This window comes from Pteronotus mesoamericanus, unplaced genomic scaffold (genome assembly GCF_021234165.1).
Source record: "Pteronotus mesoamericanus isolate MK-2021 breed Mesoamerican mustached bat unplaced genomic scaffold, CSHL_Meso_final contig_73, whole genome shotgun sequence".
Lineage (NCBI taxonomy): Eukaryota > Metazoa > Chordata > Mammalia > Chiroptera > Mormoopidae > Pteronotus > Pteronotus mesoamericanus.
This window is the reverse complement of record NW_026555245.1, coordinates 1,175,301-1,202,397: the sequence shown is the minus strand read 5'-3', so window position 1 is coordinate 1,202,397 and position 27,097 is coordinate 1,175,301. Positions and strand designations below refer to the sequence as shown.

The 27,097-nt window shown below is 38.7% G+C and overlaps 1 protein-coding gene and 1 pseudogene across 1 annotated transcript in view; one reads left to right on the top strand and one right to left on the bottom strand.

Annotated features, from left to right (window-relative positions):
* NFX1 (nuclear transcription factor, X-box binding 1) overlaps window positions 1-27,097 on the top strand; it is a 63,801-nt gene that overhangs the window by 10,935 nt on the left and 25,769 nt on the right. Inside the window, exons 3-10 of the mRNA XM_054582918.1 lie at window positions 949-1,107; window positions 2,225-2,302; window positions 6,634-6,739; window positions 9,812-9,883; window positions 13,926-14,065; window positions 19,293-19,392; window positions 19,476-19,693; window positions 24,878-24,975. Of these exons, the coding sequence (XP_054438893.1) occupies window positions 949-1,107; window positions 2,225-2,302; window positions 6,634-6,739; window positions 9,812-9,883; window positions 13,926-14,065; window positions 19,293-19,392; window positions 19,476-19,693; window positions 24,878-24,975 (971 nt within the window). The remainder of the gene's footprint in view (window positions 1-948; window positions 1,108-2,224; window positions 2,303-6,633; window positions 6,740-9,811; window positions 9,884-13,925; window positions 14,066-19,292; window positions 19,393-19,475; window positions 19,694-24,877; window positions 24,976-27,097) is intronic.
* On the bottom strand, window positions 16,923-17,326 carry LOC129078210 (protein LLP homolog; annotated as a pseudogene).

Sequence of the window (27,097 nt, the reverse complement as noted above, 5' to 3'; positions counted from 1 at the left end):
CTTGGGACAGAATGTCTTTGCTGAGATTACATTTGAGGAAAAAGTCCAGAAGTGGGTGAAGGTATTGAGGAATAAATCTGGGCGGATTCTTCTTTTTCTTTTTTTTTAAAAAATTTTATTTATTACTAGAAAGAGGGAAAGGGAGGGAGAAAGAGAGGGAGGGAAACATTGATGTGTGAGAGATATATCAACCAGTTACGTCTCACACACACCCCCAGCTGGGGACCTGGCCCTCAACCCAGGCTGGGGATTGAACTAGCAGCCTTTTGGTTTGTAGGCTAATGCTCATTCCACCGAGCCACGCCAGCCAGAGCTAAATCTGGGAGGATTCTTAAGATGCTATACACTGTTCTCTCTCACCAGATGACATGCTTATGGAGCCAGAGACTGTTCCTCCTTCAGTCTAGTAATCCTACTATGAGACTTGTGGTAGGCACTAAGCATATCTTTATTGAGTGAATCAACTAAAGACTTTCAGGGCAACTACTAGAACCGTCTCACCACCATGGGTTGTTAGAACCTGTCTAGGCTTTGGTTTCTTGCAGCTAACCATTCAGGAGCCCTTCCTTAGCCTGAATCCATGGATCTGGTAGATCCAGACCTTCCCAGATTGAGGAGAACAAGGCAAGGCCCTGCAGCGCTCTGCTTCTGTGATGCACAAGCTGTATGATGAGGAGCGTTTGGCTATTTTAGTCTGTTTTCTGGGCAGCTTCTTAGGAATGTTTCATCAATTGTGAGAATTTCCACCTGAATGTCTATTTCCTAAGTCCTCTACCTCAGCATATTCCTGCCTTTTCTTGGCCTTAATCTCTGAACAAACACCTTACTCAGAATCAGACATCCTTTAAAATCTCTGTGTTTGGGTTCACATGCCCTGCTGATCCTTGTTTGACTACAGTAAGGATTGTTTTCCTCTGTATTAATTTATCTGGTTTGTTTTTTAAACAGGTTCTCTAGTTGAACAGCTAACTACAGAAAAATATGAGTGCATGGTGTGCTGTGAATTGGTTCGTGTCACGGCTCCAGTCTGGAGTTGCCAGAGCTGTTACCATGTGTTTCATTTGAACTGCATAAAAAAGTGGGCAAGGTCTCCAGCCTCTCAAGCAGGTCAGTCGTTTCTCTCTTCTGAGTGGTTATTCTCACCCATGTGATATGTTCAGCTTTTGAAACGCTATTTAATTCTTCTTCAATATTTTATCTGCAGGGAGTGTATGTTGTCTCAATCACATATTTCTGATGGCCAGTATTAAGCTATAGATCTCAAACCAGCTATATAACAATAATTATAATATAACAATATTAAAATATATTTAAGGTAGAATAAAATCAGTCATGTTTACTGAAAGTGGTAATTTTATCTAAGTAACAACTATAGAAAACATTTCTTGTATAGTTTGCTTTGGAAAATTTATAGAAAGTTACTTGGAATGTTGACATTTGTTTTGCCTTTAATAAATCTTCTCCATAGTATTTTGTGGTCTTTCTCAAAAGACATTAATATTTATGGATAATGCAAATGTTGATAATATGCTTTTGGAACTGTGTCTCTTCCAATTTAAGATATCTGGGTTTTCTTGCATGTACTCAAATATTTTATCCTTTTCTTTTTTTTTCTCAAGCCAGATTCAGATAATGTTTACCTTGACATTAGAAATACTGTATAGGCCCTGGCCAGATAGGTCACTTGGTTGGAGTGTTGTCCCAATACGCCAAGGTTGTGGGTTCAATCTCCGGTCACATACAAGAAACAACCAAAGAATGCATAAATAAGTGGAACAGCAAATCAATGTTTCTCTCTAAAATTGATTTTTAAAAATTAAAAATACTGTAATAGAACATTGTGACTACAAAATGAACTGAAAATTATGGGACGGAGGTGTTAGCTAACACTATTGTGATCATATTGTATTATGTAAATGCATCAAAGCAACATGTTGTGCACCTTAAACTCACATAATGTTATGTGTCATTTATATATCAATTTTAAAACAAAATGGATACCCATTTGATTCATTGTATCTAAAGTTCTTATCAGTGTACTGTAAATGCAATATTTAAGCAAAGCATTCAGTATTGTGAATTTGTTTCTTTAATGTCTATATCCTTAGCATGGAAATTACCACCACTGTGTCAATGTTATGGCTTTCTATAGGTTTAAATTTTGTTTAATTACGTGTGTTTTTCAAAGGGAATTACTTTGGTTTTCTCCCCTTTTTTTTGGCAGATGGCCAGAGTGGTTGGAGGTGCCCTGCCTGTCAGAATGTTTCTGCGCATGTTCCTAATACCTACACTTGTTTCTGCGGTAAGTTTTGTTTTGTTTTGTTTTGTTTTGTTTCGTTTTGTTTTTTGCATACATTGGAGTTTTTCTACTTCATGCATTGTACTTCAGTTCCCAGTCCAGGAGAAGTGGTCTGCTGGGCATGTTTTAGAAGTTACTAACAAGACTTCAAAGTTACAAGGGACTACAAGACATCATATGCATGTGTCCATCACACAGCTAGAGTCGCTGGCCTTTGTGCTCTTGGCTGGCTGCTCTGGAGAAGAGCCTTTGCATCATGCCTGCCAGGCTTACGCTACTTCCGAGCTGTGGTGCTGGTCTCCTTGGTGTTCACTTTTAGACCAGAGCTGATCAGATGGCAAAGCCAGGTGTAGACATGGGCTTCTTCTCACTTTTAGCTGTATTGTAACAGCTTTGATATTCTAGATTTGAGCAGCATAAGGAAAGAGCAGTATTAAAGTATATTTTATTTTAACTGAAGCAATCAGTCGTTGATGTTTATAATAGAGATTTTCTACACTTAATGTTACTAACTGTATCCTTGTGCCTTCCCTCTTTATGGAATACTTCTCCTTGTTTTTAAATATCTCAGTTCCCCTGTGTGTTAGGAAAAAACTTTCTATGATCAAGATGCTCATTCCAGCTGCTAGCCTATTTTTCACATGTCTTCTGTCCCCCACTTTGCTACCTATCTTTTAACAACTAGCCTTTACCTTGTGGTTGTTGATTTTTCAAATTTTGTTTCTTAAGCATGTCTGCCTTCTTGAACTGTTGCATTTTTGTTTCTGTCCTTGTTCCCTTCACTGAAACTGTATTCAGAAGTCATCAAATGACCCCTTCCTGAACAAATTCAGGGCTGATTTGTAAGTTCTTAATCTTTCTGGCAGCACAACAGCCCTTGACACTTTTGACTATGCCTTCTTGAAATGACTAGCTCTTCCTGTTCCTCTCTGCAAACTCTCCTTATTTTTCTAACTAATTGGTTCATATTTTTCCTTTCCTATTACCTAACTAGCAGCTTTCACTAAGACAGTCATTGGCCATCAGCTCTTTAACTTCTAGAGTCAGTCTCTTGATGAATTTATCAACTATCTAAAATGCTCTTCCCCTTCTTTTCTTTAACTTTTCTTTTCATCAACTATATCATTCAAGATCTGATCCCAAACATTCTCTTCCAAAGAAAGCTTCCTTTTATTTCTTTTTTTTTAAAAAAAAACTTTTATTTATTGATTTTCAGAGAGAGAGAGAGAGGAAGGAGGGGGAGAGAAAAAGAAACATCCATTTGTTGTTCTACTTATTTATGCATTCATTTGTTGATTCTTGTATGTGCCCTGACCAGGGATCAAACCCCCAACCTTGGTGTGTTGGGCAATGCTCTAATCAACTGAGCTACCTGGCCAGGATGGAAGCTTCCTTTTCTTATTCTCTCCCCAACTTTAGCTACTCTTTTATTCAGAATCTACTGGTCTTACATGTTTTATTGCCAAAACCTGAGCTCTATTAGATACCAAATTAGTATTAACTGAAGGATTGAATATTCTAGAATGTACTTCTAGAAAGGCAGCATTAAACTGGAAGCAAGAGAGCAATGGAAAATTGGACAAACAGGACCAATACTAAGGCTTGATTACCTTACAGGACTTTTTTTTTTTATCCTCACCTGGGGACATCTTTTCATTGCTCTTAAAGAGAAAGGTAGAAAAATATCAGTGTGATAGAGGAGCATCAATCGACCATGTCCTGCACAAGCCCATACCAGGGATCATACATGCCCAGACTGGGGATCAAACCTGCAACCCAGTCACGTGCCCTAGCTGTGAACCGAACCCACAACCCTTTGGTTACAGGATGATGCTCCAACCAACTGAGCCACACCAGCAGGGCTTAAAGGACTTTTAAACATAAAGTACCATAATGGAATTAAAGTTCTTATTGAAGCTCTCACTGATAAAATTAGACATGAGACCTATGAAGGTAGAAGAAAGCAGGTGAAGGTCAAGATGATCGGAGTAGGGTAAAATGCTATGGGAATGCAAATAATGCCCTTATTTTACATTCTGCCCCACTCTTCTTCCAGAAGGCCATTAATTTAATGTACTTTATCGAGAACTTACTAATGTACCAGGCACCATGAAGAAACAGGAATTAAGACTATTCAAGGTTACAGTCTAAGAGTTAAGACAAATTTAACTTGATATTCTACTAGAAGTATAAAGTTAGGGGAGATCTTTGAGGTGAACTATGACTTCTAAACTAGGTAAAATGTTGGCAAAATGGAATATTTGTTGAAGATTTGTTGAAGAGCACAAGTAGAAGTTAAAAACCAGGAAGGCTTAGAATCTACTGGGATAAGAGACAGTCATCTCATTATGGAGCCCAGGATCTATGATGGTGGAGGAGAGGGAGGTGACTGGAAAGGTGGGGTGGACTTTTTGATGCCAGGCTTAGATGTTGGGACCTCATTTGGCTGGCTGTGGGAAGCCACTGGGGGCGTCAGTGTGATTCTTTATTAAGCTTAGTCTCATGGCAGTGGCTGGAGCATTTTGGGACCTAAATAGTTTGGAGTCTTGCACTAACCCAGGTGAAGAATAATAAAAGTCTGTAATTGGTGTTAGAGTGGGACAGAAAGGGCAGAGTATGAGATCTCAAAGGTAAACAGGAATTAATAGCAGTTACAAAGGGAGGAACCTAAATGTGGTTCCAAAGTTTCATGCTTTTGGAAATGTGGTACCAAGAACAAAAAAGGACAGGTCAGGAAAACCAGCTTTGGTGGGGATGGTGAGTTCAGTTTAGAGATGTTGGAAGAGTAAGACATTCAGTGAGAGGTGTTCAACGAGCAGTTAGGAGTATTTGAAGAGAGTTCAAGACTTAGTATTGATAGTCGTTGCAGTTGAGAGTAGTAGATGAGACCTGAGTGGGGAAGGAGTAGGAAAAGCGAGGGAAAAAACCCTATCATTTAGAGTCAGGAAAAAGAGTTGGAGCCATTGAAACATGGCTGGGTAAAATCAGGTCACCGTGTTGGAGCAAGAAAACACAGAGGCAAGGAAGCTTTTCCAACAGTCTGGAGATTCCAGCCAGTGGAGAGGCTAGAGCAGGGTTAGAGGGAAAGACGAGGTGACATAACTCAGGTAGGACAATTAACAAGATTTGGTGATAAAGTAGAACATCCAAAGGAAAAGGGAGGATGACTAATCGTCGTGTGACAGTGATGGCGTTGCAGACAGAAATAGGGAGCATTTAAGAGGGGGAGGGGTGTAAGAGGGAAGATGCTAACTTTGGCCCTAGATGTAGGCAGTTTGAGGAGACTGAAACCCCAAGCACAGATGTTCACAGACAGTTGAACAAGTAAGATTGAAACAGGATTCAGGGCAATGCAGAAAATTGGCCTTTAGGTGTACTAAACCTCACAACATGAAAAAGATGTTCTTCTTTAAAGATTTTATTTACTTATTTTTAGAGAGAGGGAATGGGAAGGAGAAAAAGGGAGGGAAATATGACGTGTGAGAGAAACATCAATTGGATGCCTCTTGTGCACCCCCCAACCAGGGACCTGGCCCACAACCCAGGCATGTGCCCTGACAGGGAATCAAACAAGTGACCTTTTTGCTTGGTGGGATGACTCCCAACCCACTGAGCCACACCAGTCAGGGCATGAATAAGAGTTTTGAAAGAGACAGGTTAGAGAGAAAAGCAGAGCCCAAGGACTGGGGGCAGACTCTCACTTGGTGTATAAATTGTCAAAGTAAAAAAGAATTCCTCTAGGGCAAGGAGGAGTCCTGTGCCTCAGTTTTACTCTTCCTGCCTGTAGGCTAAGTTGATGGAAGATGCTTACTAAGGATTTACAGAGTGACATTGATTATAAAAATACAGCCCTTTCATGCCTGCTTTATAGTGTTAGAAGAGGTGAGTTCTTACTATACATGGGACTTAGGTCCTTTCCATCTCTTACTGCTTCTTTTTCCCCCCATTCCTCTCTTCCCTTATTTCCTCTTTCTGATCCTTACAGCAGATATTCCCGTGTCAATTCAAGGGCCCATCTACAGAGGCTTATTTTGTAGGTTTTTTTCTTGGATTAAATGTGTCTGTTAGTCAAAGTGGCATTTTTATAAGTACAAACAGCTTTTTATCTATCTTTTCCAGGTAATTCATAATTTTAGATGTATCATATTCAGTGAAGCTTTTGATGAATAGCATTACATTCAACTTTTTATTTTAGGATATGGAATAATGTGTTTGTTGAACTAATGAAAATCACACTGTTGTTCCATGCTGTCTAGCTATATTGTATTATTGTATTAAAGTCTAGGATGCATTTGAAGTTTGTACCATTGACTGTTTGATCTGATATGTTTTAGGCAAGGTAAAGAATCCTGAATGGAGCAGAAATGAAATTCCACATAGTTGTGGAGAGGTTTGTAGAAAGAAACAGCCTGGACAGGACTGCCCACATTCCTGTAACCTGTAAGTTGGAATGCTAGATCCCTGCGGAATTCCTGACGGACTCCCTTTGCTCATGGCTTTGAGTACACATCTGGTTAGCATGTAACAGGACAGGATAAAAGGCAATGTGGTATCGTTTACTGAGAACTTACTCTGTAGAAGTTAATTTACCTAGTCCTTAAAACAGCCCACTGATGTATAGATATTTGTCATCTCCATTTTACAGATGAGGCTCAGAAGGGCCAAATGTCTTGCCTAAGGTCATGGTGCTAGGACATGGTGAAGCTGGGATTTTTCAAAGCCAGTGCTCCTCTCACTATATTACGCTGCTGGCTTCTAAAACAAAATGTCTCCCGCTAATACTCAGATCCAAGAGAGTGTATAGGACTTCTTTTTGGGGAAAGACAGTTGTGTAGGGCCCTGTTGAGGAGTGTTTTTAGGGTGTGAATCCCTTCCCTACAATAAGTAGTGAGCTTTAGAATGTATCCAATCAGCTTCTAAATTATAAGATAAATGCACAATAATAAACAGTTGACCAGTTACAGATAAATTTCTACAAGATTTGACCTCAGAGCAAGGTTTAATTTCTGGATTTGAGTCACTTAACAGTTATGTGATGTTGGACAAGTTACTTAATTTCTCTGAGCCTGTAATATAATCATGATATGAGTGACTTATAATAGAGTTCTATGATTATTAAATGAATTGATACTCCTAAGAGGCTTGTACAGAGCTTGGCACATGGTAAGTGGTAAAAAAAAAAAAAGGTAATTCTTGCTTTTATTACCCAAATCTAAGAGTAAAACAGACATCAGTCTTATCTCAGTACTTCTCCATGCGGGGAGGTGGGGGGTAAATATTGGACCAAAGGTCTTGGTGATTAAGCTGTGGGATGGTGCTGGGGCGTTGTCAGTAGGGGGAAAGCTATTCAGACTGAACTAAACCGCACGGCCTGCCACCTTCTGGGCCATCAGCCCCTCCCCTTCCTTTGACTGCTTTCATGGGTCCTTCCTCAAAACCCAGGGACTCATCTATTTAAACTATTCCTCCCCCTCAGCTGGCATTTTAAGTAAACTCAGTAATAAGAAATTTATCCTTTGTATGGACTATTTTTCCAAAGCCTTCAGTAGGAATGGGCCCAGTTGTGACCATCAGAGAACATCAAATGCGATGTAGATCAGGTGATCAATGCCATGTCTGAAGGGGAAGGAGGCCATAAAGTTGGCTTTTTCGTGGTTCTGGAAATTCTACTCTTGATTTGGGAACTGACCTTTAACTCCTGTCAGGACCCTAGAGATTGCCATACCCCAGCAGCACCTTCCTTTTGAAAGAAAGCTTTGCATTTCTGTAATTTATACTTATCAGGACTGAAGACACACTTGCCCCTTCTTCTCTCCATCTTGGGTTCTTCTCATAGATTATAAAATTCTCCAGAGCAGTTTTCTCAACCCTGGCTACCCATTAGACTCATTTAGGGAGCATTTTTAAACACCAGTACCCAGACTCTACCTCAGAGCAATTGAATCAGAATTTCTGGGGGTTGGTCTGAGCATCTGTAGTGTTTAAAGCTGTCCGGGTGATTCTAAAATGTAGCCACTGTTGTGAACCACTGTGACGGTTTTAAAAACTTGAATTAAGTGCATGCTTCATGGATATTTGAAATAACCTGGAGTCATCCGCTCCTCACCAACAGTTTATCTATCAGTCTAAAGTTATTTAAATGTGCAGCCATGAAAACGGTTTCACCTGAAAGGTTTGAGGCATATCATGTGAAACACAATTATTGAATAATGATACTCATTTATAAAGACGCATGCTTACACTTATGTTTTCTGTGGGTTCTGTCAGAATGGGGCACATTAGAAGACTAGGCACTTGTTCCTTGGTTGATTTCAGTGTTTAAAGCTCATTGAAGAATTATCTGAACTAATTGAGAAGTCACATAAAAAAATCCAAGCAGGCTTTATAGGCACACCTGGTTGTTGTTGTTGTTGTTGTTTTAAGTTCTTACCCAAGGATATGTTTATTGATTTGAGAGAAAGAAAAAAGCATCAGTGTGAAAGAGAAACATCTGTTGGTCGTCTCCCATATCCACCCTGACCAGTGACTGAACCCACAACCTTCTGGTGTGCGGGAAGACCCTCCAACTGAGCCACCCAGCCAGGGCAGGCACACCTGGTTTTTATACCAAATTCAATTAACCTACTTGGTCAGTTAGACTTGGCTTGATTGACTTTTAATTCCCAAAGGACTGTTATTTTGCCATAATTCAGAAAGCCCCCAACCTCAAAAAAAAAGTGCTATTATAGAGCAGTTCCCACAGTGTTTTAAGTAGTGGTATTTCTGAACAGGTGTGTAATTTACTAGGGTGTCTCCTTTGAAGAAGGTGGTGTTTATTTGCATATGTAACTCCATTTTGTAATTCTTTTCCTTTGAGATATATATATAGAGAGATATATATATCTCTCTATATATATATCCCATAAAGAATATTCTGCTCAGAGATCTGATTCTGACTGTAGCATGTTGCTAAGCCGAGTCTTTCTGTAAGTCCTTCTCCCCTTTGTTCTCTCCCTGTTTTACCAGTTTGCCTCCCCTCACGTCAACCTTCTTTTCACTGTTCCCATCATTAGCCCATTGTTAGGTTATTATTTCACTAGCGAATGAGAAAATGTCTATACTTCTCATGGACATAGTAGATTTGAGCTCTATTATTTTGCTCAGGTTCTAAAGGACTATACTGGCCATCCTGCCGTTCACCTGAGTGGCAAGCAGTTTTTATACCCATGCACTGCACTGAGTGGGCCAAGGCCTTATTTGGAAATGTCTTCTCTATCGGACCCAAATAAAACCAGTATTTTGACTTGGGCTTTACTTTTTTGGTTAAACATTCTAATATGATAATGCTGTCAATTTTTTCTATATAAATACATTGTTATCTTTGTTTAAATAGTTTAATCAACTTTAGACGAACACTAAAGCATTTCAAAGTCAGTTCATTTGTTGCCATATTACAATGGGAGTCAGTTGGGGCAGCTTTGTTTGGGTTTGGTTTATAGGTATGATTTATTCATTCAAGTTTTTCTTTTTTAGTCTCTGCCATCCTGGACCTTGCCCACCCTGTCCTGCCTTTATGACTAAAACATGTGAATGTGGACGGACCAGGTAAAGTTAAAATTGCACTCTAAAGAAGACTTATTTTCCACATTGATGATTTATGTGTGCATTTCTGAAATAAAAGATTAGGTAAATAATCTGTCAGTGGTAATTTGCTACGCTGCCGCAATCCTGTTTTGCAATCTTGTAAGTCATTAAGAAGTTGTATGCACAGTGAGATTACTTATTGAGTAATAAGTAATCCCACAACCTTCTTAGGGATTTTTTTCTTACTCTCTCTCCTGGATGAATGAACCAGAAATTGAACCCAGGCCTTTTTAGGTCTGGAAGACAGGAACCATTTCCTTGTGGCTAGCACAGCATCTGGCGTCTAGGCGGTTTTCAGTGAATGTTGTTGAATGGAATAACAAGTGACCCCAGAGACTGCCCTCTTTATAATATAAGTTCTCCTGCATCACCAGTACAGGGATCAGTGATAACTGCGGAGTGTCTCTGAGGCCCAGTAAGAACACAAGAGGAGATGGGATCATGCAGATTTTCAGTAATATGCATTCGTTTAATGTTTATTGAACTTATGAGGGTAACAGTGTGGCCTGAGAGTCACATGCAATGACTCTGGGTCAGAAAGACCAGGTCAGATCTGGGCTCTGCCACTAAGTGTTGACTGGTTAAGTTGTTTGGTCTCATCGAGCCTTGTTCACTTATCGTAAAGTAGAAGTGATAGTGTTTTCCTCACAGGTTGATGTTAGCCATGATGCTGAGCACTGGAAGCTGATCATCTTAAGTACATAACAGTGACTTTTTTTAATTGATTTTTTTCTTTTTTAGAGAAGGGAGAGAAATACTGATGTGTTGTTCCACTTATTTATACATTTATTAGATTTTTTCTGTATGTGCCTTGTCCAGGGATTTAATCCACAACTTTGGTGTATTGGGACAATGCTCTAACCAACTGAGCTATCTGGCCAGGGCACATAACAGTGTGTGTGTTTGTTTTTTTTTAAAGATTTTATTTATTTATTTTTAGAAAAAGGGGAAGGAAGGGAGAAAGAGAGGAAGAGAAACATAGATGCACAAGAGAAACAGATTAGTTGCCTCTTGCACACCCCCAACTGGAGACCTGGCCCGCAACTCAGGCATGTGCCCTAGCTGGGAATTGAACTGGAAACTCTTTGCATTGCAGGCTGGTGCCCAGTGCACTGAGCCACACCAGCCAGGGCAACAGTGGCTTTTTAAAACAAAATATGTAGCTGATGTGGGAGTAGGGGATAGAATAAAATTATTCATGTGGGAGAGTAGACTCCAAGCTCTAAACCATTAACCTGGAAAGAGACCTGAAGACAATTATCTGAAAGCCCTAGGCTTGTATCCTTCTCTAGCTAATAACTCAGCAGAATCAAGATGTTTATTAGAACAAAGCTAGAATGATTTCCCCATCCTGAATCAAAGTCATGTACAGTGTGTTCTTAAGTATTATAGCTGGATAAAATGCCAGAGTGCCAGGTCCCTGGTGAATGCCATTGTGTTCATTCTGAGAATCTACATTATAACTGTACCTCCCCAACTTTCCTACTTCCATCTATAAGTTATCGTGGGAACTACAGGTACTTTCCTCGACTGCATGCTGCTTCATGGGAACACAGAGAAGAAATTGCATGTAAAAGAAACTTAGGGCCCTGGCTGGTGTGGCTCAGTGGATTCAGCACTGGCCTGCAAAGCAAAGGGTCACTGGTTCGATTCCTAGTCACGGCACATGCCTGGGTTGCAGGCCAGGTCCCCAGTGGGGGGCACATGAGAAGCAACCACACACTAATGTTTCTCTCCCTCTCTTCCCCTCTAAAAATAAATAAATAAAATCTTAAAAAAAACCCCAAACAAATAGCCTCTATTTTCTTTTTATATATATATTTTATTTATTATGCTGTTACAGTTGTTCCATTTTTTCCTCCCCTTTATTCCCCTCCACCCTGCACCCCCCTCCTACCAGGATGCCCTCTACCTCAGTTCATGTCTATTGGTCTTACATATAAGTTCTTTGGCTTCTCCATTTCCTATACTATTCTTAACCTCCCCCTGTCTGTTTTGTACCTACCATTAATGCTGCTTATTCCCTGTATCTTTTTCCTCATTCTCTCTCCTCCCCTCTGATAACCCTCCATGTGATCTCCATTTCTGTGATTCTTTTCCTGTTCTAATTGTCTGCTTAGTCTGTTTTTGCTTTTATTTTTTAGGTTCAGTTGTTGATAGTTATGTTTGTTGTCATTTTTACTGTCCATAGTTCTTAATCTTGCCTTTTTCTTAGATAAATTCCTTTAACATTTAATATAATAAGGGCTTGGTGATGATGAACTCCTTTAATTTTACTTTATCTGGGAAGCAGTTTTTCTGCCCTTCCATTCTATAGGATAGCTTTGCTGGATAGAGTAATCTTGAATGTAGGTCCTTGCCTTTCATGACTTGGAATACTTCCTACTAGCCCCTTCTTGCCTGCAAGGTTTCTTTTGAGAAATCATCTGATAGTCTTATGGGAACCCTTTTGTAGGTAACTTTCTCCTTTTCTTTTGTTACTTTTAAGATTCTCTCCTTATCTTTAATCTTGGGTAATGTAATTAGGATGAGCCTTGGTGTATGCTTCCTTGGGTCCAACTTCTTTGGGACTCTCTGAGCTTCCTAGAGCTCCTGAAAGTCTTGTTTCCTTTGCCAGATCGGGAAGTCTCCTTTCATTATTTTTTCAAATAAATTTTCAATTTCTTGCTTTTCCTCTTCTCCTTCTGGCACCCCTATGATTCGGATGTTGGAACATTTAAAGTCGTCCCAGGTTCCTAAGCCTCTCTTCATTTTTTTTGAATTCTTATTTCTTCATTCTGTTCTGCTTGAATGTTTATCTCTTCCTTCTGCTCCATTTTGTTGATTTGAGTCCTGGTTTTCTTCCCTTTACTGTTGGTTTCCTGTATATTTTTCTTCATTTCATTTGGCATGGCCTTCATTTTTTCCTCCATTTTGCGACCATTTTTGTGAGCATCCTGATTACCAGTGTTTTGAACTGTGCATCTGATTGGCTATCTCTTCATTGATTAGTTCTATTTTTGGAGCTTTGATCTGTTCTTTCATTTGGGCCATATTTCTTTGTCTCAGCACATCTCTTACATTGGAAGGGGTGGAGCCTGAGGTATTTGCCAGAGCAGGGGCAACCCAGGTCACTGTGTTGTGACGCTGTATGTGGTGGAGGGGTCAGAGAGGGAACAATGCTGTTTGCTCAGCTCTTGCCCCACTTCAGTTATTTCCCTCACTACCCAGAGCAAATTGGGCCCTTTTGGTGCTGATTCCTGGGTGGGTGAGTTTGTTTATGTTCTAGGACCCCATGGGTCTCTCCAGCGGACACTCCTGTGAAGCTGGGAGTTTCCCCCACTGCTGCATCCCCCCCATAGATTTTTACAGCCAGAGATTTTGAGGCTTTCTTTTCCTGCACTGGAACCCTAGGTTGCGCAGTCTGTCTTGCTTCCCAGCTGTTCCTCCCTGTTTATCTGCATATAAATGTGGGACCAGCCACCGCCTCTCCCACCAGTCCTCCAGCCACTGCCTTGTCACATGTCCTCTTTGCCCCAGCTGCCTGTCTCCACCCCTCCTACCGGTCTGGATGAATGTTTCTTCTTTAACTCCTTAGTTGTCAGACTTCTGTACAGTTTGATTTTCTGGCAGTTCTGGTTATTTTTTGTTTTTAAATTTGTTGTCCTTTTTTTTGGTTGTGCAAGGAGACAAAGTGTATCTATCTATGGCTCCATCTTGGCTGGAAGTCCTAGGAATAGCCTTTAGTTCCTCACTGGCCAGAAGATAGGGGACAGAGAAAGGCAGAATGGGAAATAAGGAAAGCAAAGGAGGAACAAGAAAAAAGTGGAGAAGGGGAGAGTAATTGAGGAAATAGGGATTGGAGGAGGGAAACAAAGAAAAAGTCATGGAAACAGGGCCAAGAGAAACGTTTAGTAGGCTTTGGGGCAGGGCTTGTGCTCTCGTAGTAGTTTAGCTAATTACAAACAGGAACTTAATGTCCAACATTAGACTAATGCTGTCTTTACATCTACTGTCTTTACAGGCACACAGTTCGCTGTGGTCAGGCTGTTTCAGTCCACTGTTCTAACCCATGTGAGAATGTTTTGAACTGTGGTCAGCACCACTGTGCTGAGCTGTGCCATGGGGGTCAGTGCCAGCCTTGTCGGATCATATTGAACCAAGGTAAGTGGTGAACACACCATCCAGCAAAACTTGTGTACTTTTCTGGAACCTTATTTATAGTTATCTTGATGACATGGATTCATCTCAAACCTGTAGTCATAAAGACTATTAGCTTTTGTACCTTGGGTAGAAAGAACTGGAGGTATATTAATGCTTAGATGGTTTTCATTATTTTTTTTTGCATAATACCAGTGTAGGTCATTGTTTTATAAAATTTGGACAATAGATTTTATTAATTTATTTATTTGAGGGAGGGAGGGAAGGAGGAAGGGAGAGGTAGAAACATTGATTTGTTGTTCCACTTATTTGTGCATTCATTGGTTGATGCTTGTATGTGCCTTGACCAGGGATCAAACCTGCAACTTTGGCATATTGGGACTATGCTCTTAACAACAGTGCTACATGGCCAGGGCTAGACAATAGATTTTAAAATGTCATTTAAAAGGAACTTCTTAGACAACTTTTAAAAGCAATTACTTGAAAAGGATCGAGAAAGTTCAAAATAATCTTGAAAAAATGTATGAAATTGACAGTTAAACTCCCTGATTCCAAAACTTACAAAGTTACAGTAATTATGACTGCAATTTTTGATGTAAAGAGAGACTACTAGGTCAATGGAGGAAAATAGAGTACAGAAATAGACCCACATACATACATTCAGTTGAATTTCAACCAGACTGTTAAGATAATTCAATGGTAAAAGGAGAGTCTTTTTATAAACGTTGCTAGAACAATGAACCTGAACCCCTATCTCACTCTACACAAAAATTAATTCAGTCAATACATGGATCATGGACTTAAATGTAAAGTCCAAAAACATAAAGCTTCCAGAAGAAACTATAAGAGAATATTTTCATGATTTTGGGTTCAGACAAAGATAGCTCAGACAGAGCAATAAAAATACTAATCATAAAAGAAAAAAATTGTATTTTATCAAACCTAAACATTTCTACTCATCAAAAGGAGCCGTTAAGGAAATAGATAAATCATAGATTGTATTTAAAGTACTCCTACAAATCCACACAAAAAAAAGATCAACTACTTAAACAGTGAGAAAAAACCTGAACAGATACTTCACAAAAGAAATATATATAAATGGCCCTGGCTGGGTAGCTCGGTTGGAGCATCATCCTGGTACACCAAGGTTGCCAGTTCGATCCCCATACAGGGCACATACAAGAAACAACCAGTGAATGCATAAATAAGTGGAACAATAAATTGATGTTCCTCTCTCTCTCTCTCTCTCTCTCTCTCTCTCTCTCAAATTAATTTTATATATGTACATGGCTAATAAACACATGGAAAGTGCTTAATACCTTTAAACACTAGGGAAAGGTAATTTAAAAGCATAATAACAGTAAAATAGTATAACCACTTTAGAAAACAGCCTTTGATGCCTTAAAAGGTTAAACGTAGAATTACCCTGGGACCCAGCAATTTCACTTATAAACATATATCCAAAAGAGATGAAATTATGTTTATGTCTATGCAAAACGTGAATAGATGTTTATAGCAGCATTATTCATAGTAGTGAAAATGTGGAAACGATCCAAATGTTTATCAACTGATGAATGGAGAAACAAAATGTGGTGTGTTCATAAAATGGAAAACAGATGCTCCTCGACTTGTGATGAGGTTACATCCCAATAACATCTTAGCCTAGCCTCGTCGATTTTCTGACGATTCTGGGCATTTGTTTTGTAGTCTAGTTAAAATTTTTGCTGTGGTTGTGCAAGGAGGCAAGCTGTGTTTACCTATGCCTCCATCTTGACCAGAAGTCTCCTTTTAAATCTTCATTCCTGGGTTGATAAAAATGCTTGAACAAGTTAAGGCTGGCAGTAGAGAGCTGCTTCCAGGCTGTCTTTGGTTCCTTAATATTCTTCAACCAGCTCCACCCAGCTCTTCTGTCACCAGCTCACACTTCTGTCTGTTGTTCCTAAGCATAGCAGAGCATTTTTGTATTGTGCTCAGATTGTTTCCTGGTGATTAGGGGCTCCATTTTGTTTCTGTTGTTACTGTTTTCTGACCCTTGATTACTTTTGTTCAGAGGTGTCTACTCATACCTCTGAAAAAAGCCTCTTAGCAAAGAAAAGCCTCCTTACAGAAGCTCCCATTTGCTAAGTTTTATCAATTCATTGATCCCAAAAATGCTGATTGAATTTTTTGGTCATCTATATAATTAATCCAATAATACTGAATGAATGAGTGAATGGATGGATAAATGAATGAATGAATGTATGAATGAGTTTTAGAGCAGGATGAAACTAAACATGTACTTACTGAAGATGAAATATATTTTTTTCTTTTTTTTTTTAAACAAAATACCTCTTACTATTTTTTTTTATTGACTTTATTGGGGTAACATTGGTTAATAAAATTATATGTTTCAGGTGTGCAATTCTATAAAAATCATCTGTATATTGCATTGTGTGTTCACCACCCCAAATCAAGTCTCCGTCCATCACCATTTATCCCTTTTATAAATTGCCTTTTATTATTATACAAAATAAAAACTCCAAACAAGTACTGCATATAAGATCCACTGACATAATATTTTAAAATAACACTATATAAATAGTTCTCTTTAAATCTCAATTAGTATAATATCATTTATCTTTACTAAGACCCAAAAATCCACGCTAATACTTAATAGAATTTTGATGTCTGATAATCCCTGCATATTGGACAGCATCTAGTTAAAATATCAAAGAATATTATTCATCAAAGAAAATATTTTTCTCAATTCCCAAAACAAATTTGAGGAGTTATATTGGTTTTGAATTGAAGAAGAAGGCCCACTCATAATACAGAAACTAAGTTTTCATTTGATGGAAGCTGAAATCAGAGATCTGTCCCGCATGGCTTTTCTCAACTTTTAAAAAGGCTACCAAGCCAAACCTTTAGCTGCCTTCACTGCTTTTGCTTCGATTTTCCCTTTCCCTTGCTTTTGCTTTTCCTTCAGCCTTCTTCTTTGCCTCTGGTTCATTCATATAGGGTACTGTCCATGCTGGTCTAGAAGACTTTCTCTTAAAATCAGTCTCCATTTTCACATCATCTTTTTCATCTTTTACCACATACTGGGTTTTCTCTTCAGAATGTTTGCAGACCACCGCAGTTATCCTCTCTTGAACATCTTTCATTAAAACATCAGTATTTACTTTCAGAATACTTTTAAGTCTGCTAAGGTCCTTTGAGGCATTCTTTTTTTCTCTTTTCAGCAAACATTTCCCTTTTTCACTTACTACAGAAGCTTTTAGCCATATTTTCTCTAGAAAGGTTAAAAAACTCACAGTCCACACACTTACAACAACCAGAAGTCCCCTTATATATTTTTTTAATTGATGTAATATAGGTTAATAAAATTTATATAAGTTCGGGTGTACACCATTATAATTTGGTATCTGTATACACTGTAGTGTGCTTACCACCAGTAGTCTAGTTTATATCCATCATCGTACATTTTGACCCCCTTTACCCATTTTGTTCTCTCCCACTCCCCTTCCCCTCTGATAACCACCAATCCGTTGTCTGTATCTACATTTGTTTTTGTTTGGTTTGGTTTTTGTTTTATATTTCATATGGGTGAAATGAGAGTTTTCAGCCTTTTCCATGTGACTTATTTCACTTAGCATAATGTTCCCAAGGTCCATCCGTGTTGTCACAAAGGGCAAGTTTCTTTTTTTTTTAAGATTTTATTTATTTATTCTTAGAGAGAGGGGATGGGAGGGAGAAAGAGAGGGAGAGAAGCATCAGTGTGTGAGAGAAATATTGATTGGTTGCTTCTTACATGAACCCTGACTGGGGACTAAACCCATAACCCAGGTATGTGCCCTGAATGGGGATCCAACTGGTGACCCCAGCCAACTGAGCCACATCCGTCAGGGCTCATTTTTTTTATGGCTGAGTAATGTTCTGTTGTATATATACACCACATCTTCTTCATCCATTTACCTGTCAGTGGTTTAGGTGTTTCCCTATCTTGGCTGTTGTAAATAATGCTGTAATAAACATACGGGGTGCATATATCTTTTTTGAATTAGTGTTTTTTTTATTCTTCAAATAAATAACCAGCAGCAGAATAGCTGGATCATATGGTTGTTTCATTCTTAACTTTTTGAGGAACCTTTATACTATTTTCTATAGTGGCTGCACCAATTTATAATCCCCCCAACAGTGTATGTAGGCTTCCTTTTCGCCACATCCTCTCCAACACTTGATACTAGCTATGGAATGTATCTTTTTTAACACTCAGAGTATGTCTTTATTGATTTGAGGCTTTCCTCCATTCCATGTCTCAGTAAAAGTTTTTGGTCTGTTCAGGACAATATTTTATACCAATGTCACACCAATAAATTCAATTTAAAATATCCAACATTTATAAGCATTATTTCTGATGTTCTGTTAGAAGCATTCTATTTTATTTTTTTACCAGGTATGTGATTTTAAGATTTGGTATGATTATATAATGTTATATTTATTCTGATGGTTTTCTGTGCAAGTAGATATATAAGTACACTGAGAAAGAAGAAAAGTGCCGTTAGAGCTGCAGAATTTCAATTTAGTTTTACTCCTCTGGTCTGCATTTATGTTGGACTCAGTATATTTGCACAGACTGATTTTAATGAGATAAATTTTCATTATATATTGAAAAGTAAAGTGACAGAAAAATTAAACTGATGAAAATTCTTATCCGGCTTTGTTACATAATAATACATCAGAAACGTAACTCCTTAAACATAACACATTTATTGCTGACCCCAAGAGATAAAAGAATACGTTTTTTCTTGAATCCACAGGAAAATCTATGTTAGGCTAGATTCTCAATCTAGCAAATAAAAGTCTCAAATTATTTGAAACTTTTTACTCAGTGTGAATATTTGAACATGATTACTTCAGATTGAACTCACAATCTTGGTTTTCAGTCATGACCTTATGCACTAGATATTAGTCTCTTAATTTAGAGGGTTGGTTTACTCTAATGCTGCTTTCAGGATATGCTACAGAGGCACCATGAGCTACTGACAGAGTTTAAAAAGGATTCTTTTATTTCTTCCTATGATGAAACTCTTAAATGGGACTTAGAGCTGCTATATAAGCCACATTCACTTCTGCATCAGTTCTGATCAACACTAATAGAAGTATTTTGTGTTTCCCTATAGATTGTTTGGAATATTTTAAGAACCCATACAGGTTACTAATCTCTTGTTTTTGAAATTGTGTCCTCAAGTATGCTACTGTGGCAGCACCTCCCGAGACGTGTTATGTGGAACAGACATAGGAAAGTCTGATGGATTTGGGGATTTTGGCTGTTTGAAGATATGCGGCAAGTAAGGTTTTATGTTTTTCTCAGTTAGAATAAAGCTGTATTTTTGCAACAATTATCTAATAATCCGTTGTTGTTGCTGAACAGGGTTTTGAAATGTGGGAACCACATGTGCTCCCAGGTGTGCCACCCTCAGCCCTGCCAACCGTGCCCTCGGCTCCCCCATCTGGTGCGCTGTTGCCCTTGTGGGCAAACTCCTCTCAGCCAATTGCTAGACCTTGGAAGTAGTGGTCGGAAAACGTGCATGGATCCTGTCCCTACATGTGGAAAAGTGTGCGGCAAGCCTCTGCCTTGTGGTTCCTTAGGTAACTAGTTGGCATACAAATGTAAATGTTTAGCAGCAATGACTACTTGAGCAAAATAGTTTTAAATTCCAATTACAATATCAGAGGTTTTTCTAAATATTAGGATCAAATTTATGCAGGCATATTTTCTTTCCTCCTCAGAATATACTTATGAAAACCCACATTTGCTGAAGTAATTTCTAATTGGGTGTTTTATTGCTAACTCAGGTCAGTTGTGGTGAGATAGTGCTCCTTGGGGAATGTGGGGTCCGGTATCATTTCTCTTAGTAGCCTACAGTAGTATGAATGCCATATATTCTTTTTACTAACCCAGGGTTCAGTTAAGTGCTTAAAAGTATTTTCATATAATAGGAACATCTTCACTAAAATTGTAAGTACATTAAAACTAGCCATTTGGACCACTCAAGAAATGTCATTGTTTTATAGCTAAGTTTCCCATCTGGCTGAGGATAATACCTCCTGAGCATAATTTTAGATAGACATTTTTCTTAAAATCTCTTCTTTTGTTAAACAAAGGTAACTGAAGATAATGTCTTTCCCTTTACTGACTCAGAGTCATCGTTTTTTTCAGTCTCAGTTATTGTATTATGCTGAATACAGTGATGGCCTCAGGGACTGCTGAGGTTTCTCAGGCAATTTGCCCATACCTATGTGCAGTTTGTATTGTTTTTTCTACTTACTAAAGTTTTCCGTTGTCTATTTTCTTGTCAATGCTTGTCCTACCTATAGTGGCTCTCCCTTTCTTCTGACTTGTGGATTCTGATTACTTGGATGTAGAAACCAGAAAAGGTTTGGTGGAATTAGCTATAAAGTAATAGTCTGAGTTATGACTGAGACTTTCCGAGGCAGTCCTTGGGAAAACCCAAGGGCTCAGAAAATGTGTACAGTTTTGCAATGACCTGGCAACTTCTCTCCTAAGTGAGTGTTCCAAGGCCATGTGCTTAGAAAAATGAAAGTGGGCAACAAAGTCTGAATAAAAGAGATGTTCCTATAACTAACTGTGGTAAAGCTAAAATCTTCAGGTTGGGTTTGCACTTTTATCAAAAAAGGAGAGTTCACATTTCTTCCAGGTACCAGCAGGAACCAGTAGGAGCATCCTACCTAATTCTTTTTTTCAGTCTGACTTTAAAATCATGTACAGAAGAGAAATGCTCTCTTCTCATATTTTAATACATGTTCTAAACACATTAAGAAAATCAGTCGTCTGTTGGTTCTGCTGTGAAAATGTATCTTTATACAAGCCCTGTGAAACAGAAGACAAATGGCTTCAAAATCAAGAAGGATGGTAAAGATCTTCCCTTTTCAGAAAGCACATAAGTCAGTTTTCTAAGAATTTCATATATGATCACCGAAAATTCTATTCTGAGGCTAAGAAATATTGCTGGCAATGATAGAAAAAAATGTAAAATGGGTAGTGCAAGGGACTTGAGCAAAAGAAGGATGGTAATTATCAGTATGTACTGACATAGGCGTGAGGTAAGATCAGGTCAAGGATTTTAATCATGGCAGACCTTTAAGTAACTAGGCTGAGTTGGATTGAGAAGCTCAAAGGCAAGTCCATCATTGGTGGTAACAGTGACTCACAAATTTATTCAGATCTGGCATATCTGTATAAAGCTTGTTTAGGTCTTTTAATATTTCTCCCAATAGGAAATTTCCATTCTAGACATACAGCTTTAGTATAAGAGACTAGGTGGAGTTCTGCTTTCAGAATGGTAGCATGAGCAGCTACTTGGACCCATTCCCCAGCAAAACAAGGAAAGCTAGCTAGTGACACTTTTTTTTTTTTTTTTTAAACAACCATTTAAAGTCTCTGGAAATTGTCCTACAGACATACATCATGAAGAAATAGTTATTGAAGAAAATCGACTGAAATTCAGAAAGAACAGCAAGAGTCTGTGTCATCTGAGTTATGACTCACTTCTTCCTCCCCGCCCCCCCCCCCCCCCCCCCAGCTTAACAAAAGGTCCTTTCAGGATGGGTGTGCCCAAGAAGACAGGGCTTCCTCTGCCCTCAGCTTCTAGTCAAGAGTTTTCCACTAGGTGGAGCAGACTACCAGCATTTCTCTAACTCTAACTCTAACTCTAAGTCAAAGAGGCTAAATTTCTGGTAAACACGACTGAGAGGTCAGGGGCCCTCTTCCTTTTGTCAGAGGCTCTACCCCAATCACAATAGGTGAGAATACTGGGGCCCCCATCACCCTCACCCTGGCTCACTTGTAGGGCAGAGGTTTCACACTGGGAAAATTAAGCCAAGAAGATTGGAGGCTACTGTCCCATCCAGAACCCAGAGTTATGGCTGAGATTTCCCAGGAGGTGAGGCAGTCCGTAGGAAAACAAGCTCCAAAGTGTTCCCCAAAGGAACTGACTTTAATTTGAAACAGTGTAGGGGAAAGTTCAGGGTTAAGGCCCTTTAGATAACAGTAACTCCTCTTAATGAAGAGCAGTAAGCCTAACCAGAGGCCAACTAGCTCACCAGAAAGAGCCAGGGAAAGAGATGGCTAAGTGGAGCCTTCCTGGGGTCAGAACAAGCCTCGCAGACTTGCCTCAAAGACTACCCCTGCCCATACTTCCTTCGATCAAACTGCTGAGTGATTTATGCTTTAAGGCATTGTTGAAAACAGGAGAGCAACAAACCAGCAATTAGTGGAGCCTCAGAATTGAGAGTAATGTGAGGCAGACAGCTTAACAGAGAGATCAGGGAAAGAGAGAGTTGGAGAGAGCTCTGCTAAAACCATTGTCATCCCAGAGTGACTACACACCTCAAGACTCTGCCTTCCAAAGAGTGACACCAAAGGCTTCATACCACAGGGGAAATAGACTTCACTAAAGCAGCCTAGAAAAGCCACAAAACAAATAAACAAGCGAACAACAAAAAATCTGTGGAGAGCAGTATCCAGAGTTGCTACAAACTTTATATTACCAAAAATGTCTGGTTTCCAGCAAAAGTTATGAAGTATGCAAAGAAATGGGGAAAAACACAGGCAATAGAAATTTTCTCTTTTCTGTGACAGTGACCTTTGTCAGACTTAACAAAAACTTCAAGGTAGCATGTTTAAAGAACTAAAGGAAACCATGCTTAAAGAGGTAAAGGAAGGTCTAAAGACATTGTCTCATCAAACAGAGAATATGAATAGAGATAGAAATTATAAAAAAGAACAAAATGGGAAATCTGGAGTTGGAAAGTTCAATAATTAAGATGAAAAATTCATTAAATGGGCTCAACAGTAGATTTGAGCTGGAAGAAGAAAGGATGAAAGAATATGAAGGTACAACTGATAGAGATTATCTAATGCAAGAACAGAGAGACAATAGAATGAAAAGTGAACAGTGCCTCAGAGAAATGAGGGACACCTTTAAGCACATAAGCCTATGTATATAATGAGAATACCAGGAGAGGAGAAATGAGCAGAAAATTAGTCAAAGGAATAATGGTTTGAAAACTTTCCAAGTTTATTTAAAAAAACATTATCTAAGAAGTCTAGAAAACTCAAATGGGGTAAATTCAAAGAGCTCCACATCTAGACAAATAGTAAAGATGCTGAAAGCCCAAGATAAGGAGAAAATCTTTAAAAGTAGCAAGAGAAAATGACTCAAGGGAATCCCTATGAGATTAACAGCAGACTTCTCATCAGAAAAGATGGATAATACTGCATCATAACCAGAAAGCAGTGAGATGACCTATTCAAAGTGCTGAAAGAAAAAGACCTGCCAATCAAGAATCTTCTATCCAGCAAGACTGTCTTTCAAAAATGAAAATAGAATGGAAAATTTGGTGCTACTTTACAATAAATAATATTAAAGGAAGTTCTTCAGGCTATAAGCAAGTAAACCCGGAGGTAAATTCAAATCCATACAAGAAAAACAGAGTAAAGGTATCACATAATTAGATAGTATAAATGCATATTCTTTCCTCAACTGATTTTAAAAAGCACTTGTATAAAATAATATGTTTATAATTGGATTGTTTGGCCTATAATATATAGAAGTATATCTGATAATAATAGCACAAAGGAGGTGAGTGGGATCAATGTTGTACTGGAGTAAGGAAATGATACCAGATGGTAACTCAGGGTCACAGAAACAAATGAAGGAAATCATTATATACTGTAAGTATATAATGTTCTCTTTTCTCAGCCTCTGTAATAGACCATAACATTATATAAAGTAATAATTATATTATTGGGTTTGTAATATATATGTCATATCTATAACAATAGCACAAAAGAGAAGAGGGAATATAGCTACATACTAGTAAGGCTTTTATATCACTGGAATTAGGTAGTTAATTAAATCTGAAGTAGATTCTGGTAAGGTGCATATGGTAAACCCCTTAGAGTAACCATTAAGAAAATAACTTTTAAAATATAGTAAAAAAATACCATTAAAGGAAAAAAATGTTACACTTAATATTCACTTAATGTGAAAGAAAGCACTAAAGGGAGATTAGATTTAACAATAAAGGCAGGAAACCTGTAAAAAACCAAGTGAAATGGCACACGTAAATCCATTTATCAGTTATAACAATGTGGGTAGATTAAACAATTAAACAAAAAACAGAGATTGTCAAACCAAATTTAGAAAATAAAAAACAAGATCCAACTATGTGCTATCTTTAGGAAATAGATTTTAGAGTCAAAGATACCATTAAGCTAAAGAGGCTATCGGTGTTCCCTGAGGGGTCCTTGAAATGAGACTTGTCCTAAACCTAGTTTAGCAGAAAGAATGGCAGGCCACCTATCAGCAAATGTTCACAGAGCTTTAGTCAGTGACACTATAGATCATGGTGTGTGATTATTTTTGATCCCCAGGTGATTTTCAGTCAAGAACATATCAGTAAAATCAGTTATGGCTACAATTTTGAGGAGATCTAAGTATAACCTGGAGACTTGGGGCCTAAATAAGGAAAAATAAAGAAAGAGACAGATCTGTTCTTTAACATAGGCAGAGCACCATGCAGTCCAAAGTATATTCTAGTGACTGAAGCTGGGTCCTGTCTTTGCTGGAAAAGGCCCAGCCACTGCATGAAGGGAAGACATGGGAAAGGGCATTGATGATATCCTTTCCTCAGTTCTGATTCCGGACTTGCAGGGAACAGGTAGAAGACCCATGTGGCTAGTGAATTTGGGAGTCTGAAGTGAGTAGCTGCAAGTTTCATTCCTAGCTCTCTTTATTTTTATTAAAGATTTCATTCATACCTGTGAAAAACTTTGCCATGAAGGAGACTGTGGACCATGCTCTCGCACATCAGTTATTTCCTGCAGATGCACTTTCAGAACAAAGGTAAATCCTCAAAAATGCTAGAGTTGTTACCACCAATGCCTTTTAAATTCGTGATTAAGGAAGGGGAGGGATCAAAATAACCTCAGTTTTATTCCTGCCGTACTACTTATGATTCATTCAATCCTGCCAGTATGTACTGACACCTACTATGGACCAGTTAATAGGATAGATATCTAGGGAGGAGAAGGGATCCGGCACTCAAGGCTCAGGGTCCAATCACGAGCTAAAGGCAAGTATACAGACAGCTCTAACAAATGCAAGTGTGATTATGCTAGATGCTAGGAGGGAAAAACAATAGCATTGTTGCAAAGAGTAAACTAATAGAACATAGTCCACAAGATTGCCCTCACTTCTGATACCCACTGCAAGGTTTTAGACAACTGCTGAATTACATTGAACAGTCTACATGACTACCCTCACTTCTGATACCAGCTACAAGTTCAGTGGTCCCCAACACAACCCTCAAGTTTTGATAATTCAGTAGAAGGGCTCACAGAATTCAGCGAAATTTGTTACATTCATGGTTACAGTATATGACAGGGAAAGGATACAGATTAAAATCAGCCAAAGGAAGAAGCACATAGGACAGAGTTCAAGAAAGTACCAAATTGGGAAGCTTCTAGTTGTCCTCTCCCCATGGAGGTGGAGCAGTGTTACTTTTTCAGCATCAGTGTGTGACAGTACCGTGGAGCATTGCCAACCAGGGATGCTCACCCAGTTTTTATTGGGGCTCCATCGTGTAGGCATGATTGACTGCTTATGTAGCTGATCTCAGTCTCTAGTCCTTCCAGAGGTTTACTGATACTGTGTGACTCAAAGCCCCCACCCTAAATCACATCATTGGTCTTTCTGATGTGGTCAGCCCCCACCCTAAGGCTACCCAGTGTGGCCAGCCTGTACCCTAAATCATATTATTAGACTGTATGACCCAATTTCCTTGCGACCCAAGACCCTAGACATGCAATGACACCCCACTCAGGCATGATACTCCAAGGGCTTAGATATTATCTTCCAAAAGCCAATGACAAAAGTCAGATCTCTATGTAACAATTATTCACTATATGAGTGTTGTTTTGTTTGGGTTTTTTTTAGTTGATAAGTATAGCCGGTTTGTCTGCTTTCTGCCCTGGGCAGTTTTGATTAGACTTTGTGTTTATAAAAGGGATGTCTTAAATTTTGAAATTAGGCCATAGTGCCCATTCCTGTGTATGTAGCCGGAAGAGGCAGGGAGCCTTCCTGTGGAAGTCTTTGAGTAATCAACTTGAGCCAACTGAGTGTTGATCTGTCCTGCTCCCTGACCTACTGCCAGTCATTTCCGTGCATATCAGCTCCTGTCCCAGCAGAGCACAGGCCAGTGGAGACAGAATTCTGAGTAGTTGGTCCTGTTTTTTAAATACAGCCCAAGGTCTTGGTATCAGCTGACTTGCAAATGATTCTGAGGCTCTAATCCATAAGTTGAAAGCTACATTTATAGTTAAGTTTCAGAATAAAAGAAAGAAATGTAAAAGCACAGTTTACATGCAAAAGTTATATGAGCATTATGGGGTTTTTTTTCTGTTTTGTTTTTTCTGAAAGAAACCACAGAATACATAGGGCAGAAAGGTCACTGAATGTCAGGTACAGGGTCACTTTATACTTGTAAATATGAGTTTGAAGATTGAGATGCTGTGATTTAGTAATCACAAATTTAATAATGTTCAGAGGTGCTCTTTGTGACGAAAAATCACAAGCAAGGTTTGGCCATGTGAACTTGAAAGGGCTGCTGTCACTTTGCTTCTTTCTCCCTAACAATCCCTTTCTTGCTCAGCTTTTTTTGCTTTTCATTTACTCTCTGTCCTCACTTCCTCTAATAGTGGACCCCGTGGCAGTGAGTGTATTCTTATAAAGCTATGTGTAAATTGAATTTTTGCAAATAAAAGTCTTATAAAATTGCTATACGAGTTCACTGTCAACATGAATTCTGTTAAACCCTTGGACAAAGTGAAAAACCTCTTTGAAATGCTGATAATCATCATCTCATTATTGAGCCAGATTTTCATGAATATGGATTTTTCATGAAATATCTTTTGTAATGGAATGGGATTTTTCCATAGAAACAAGTTTTCTAGGTACATAAAACTTA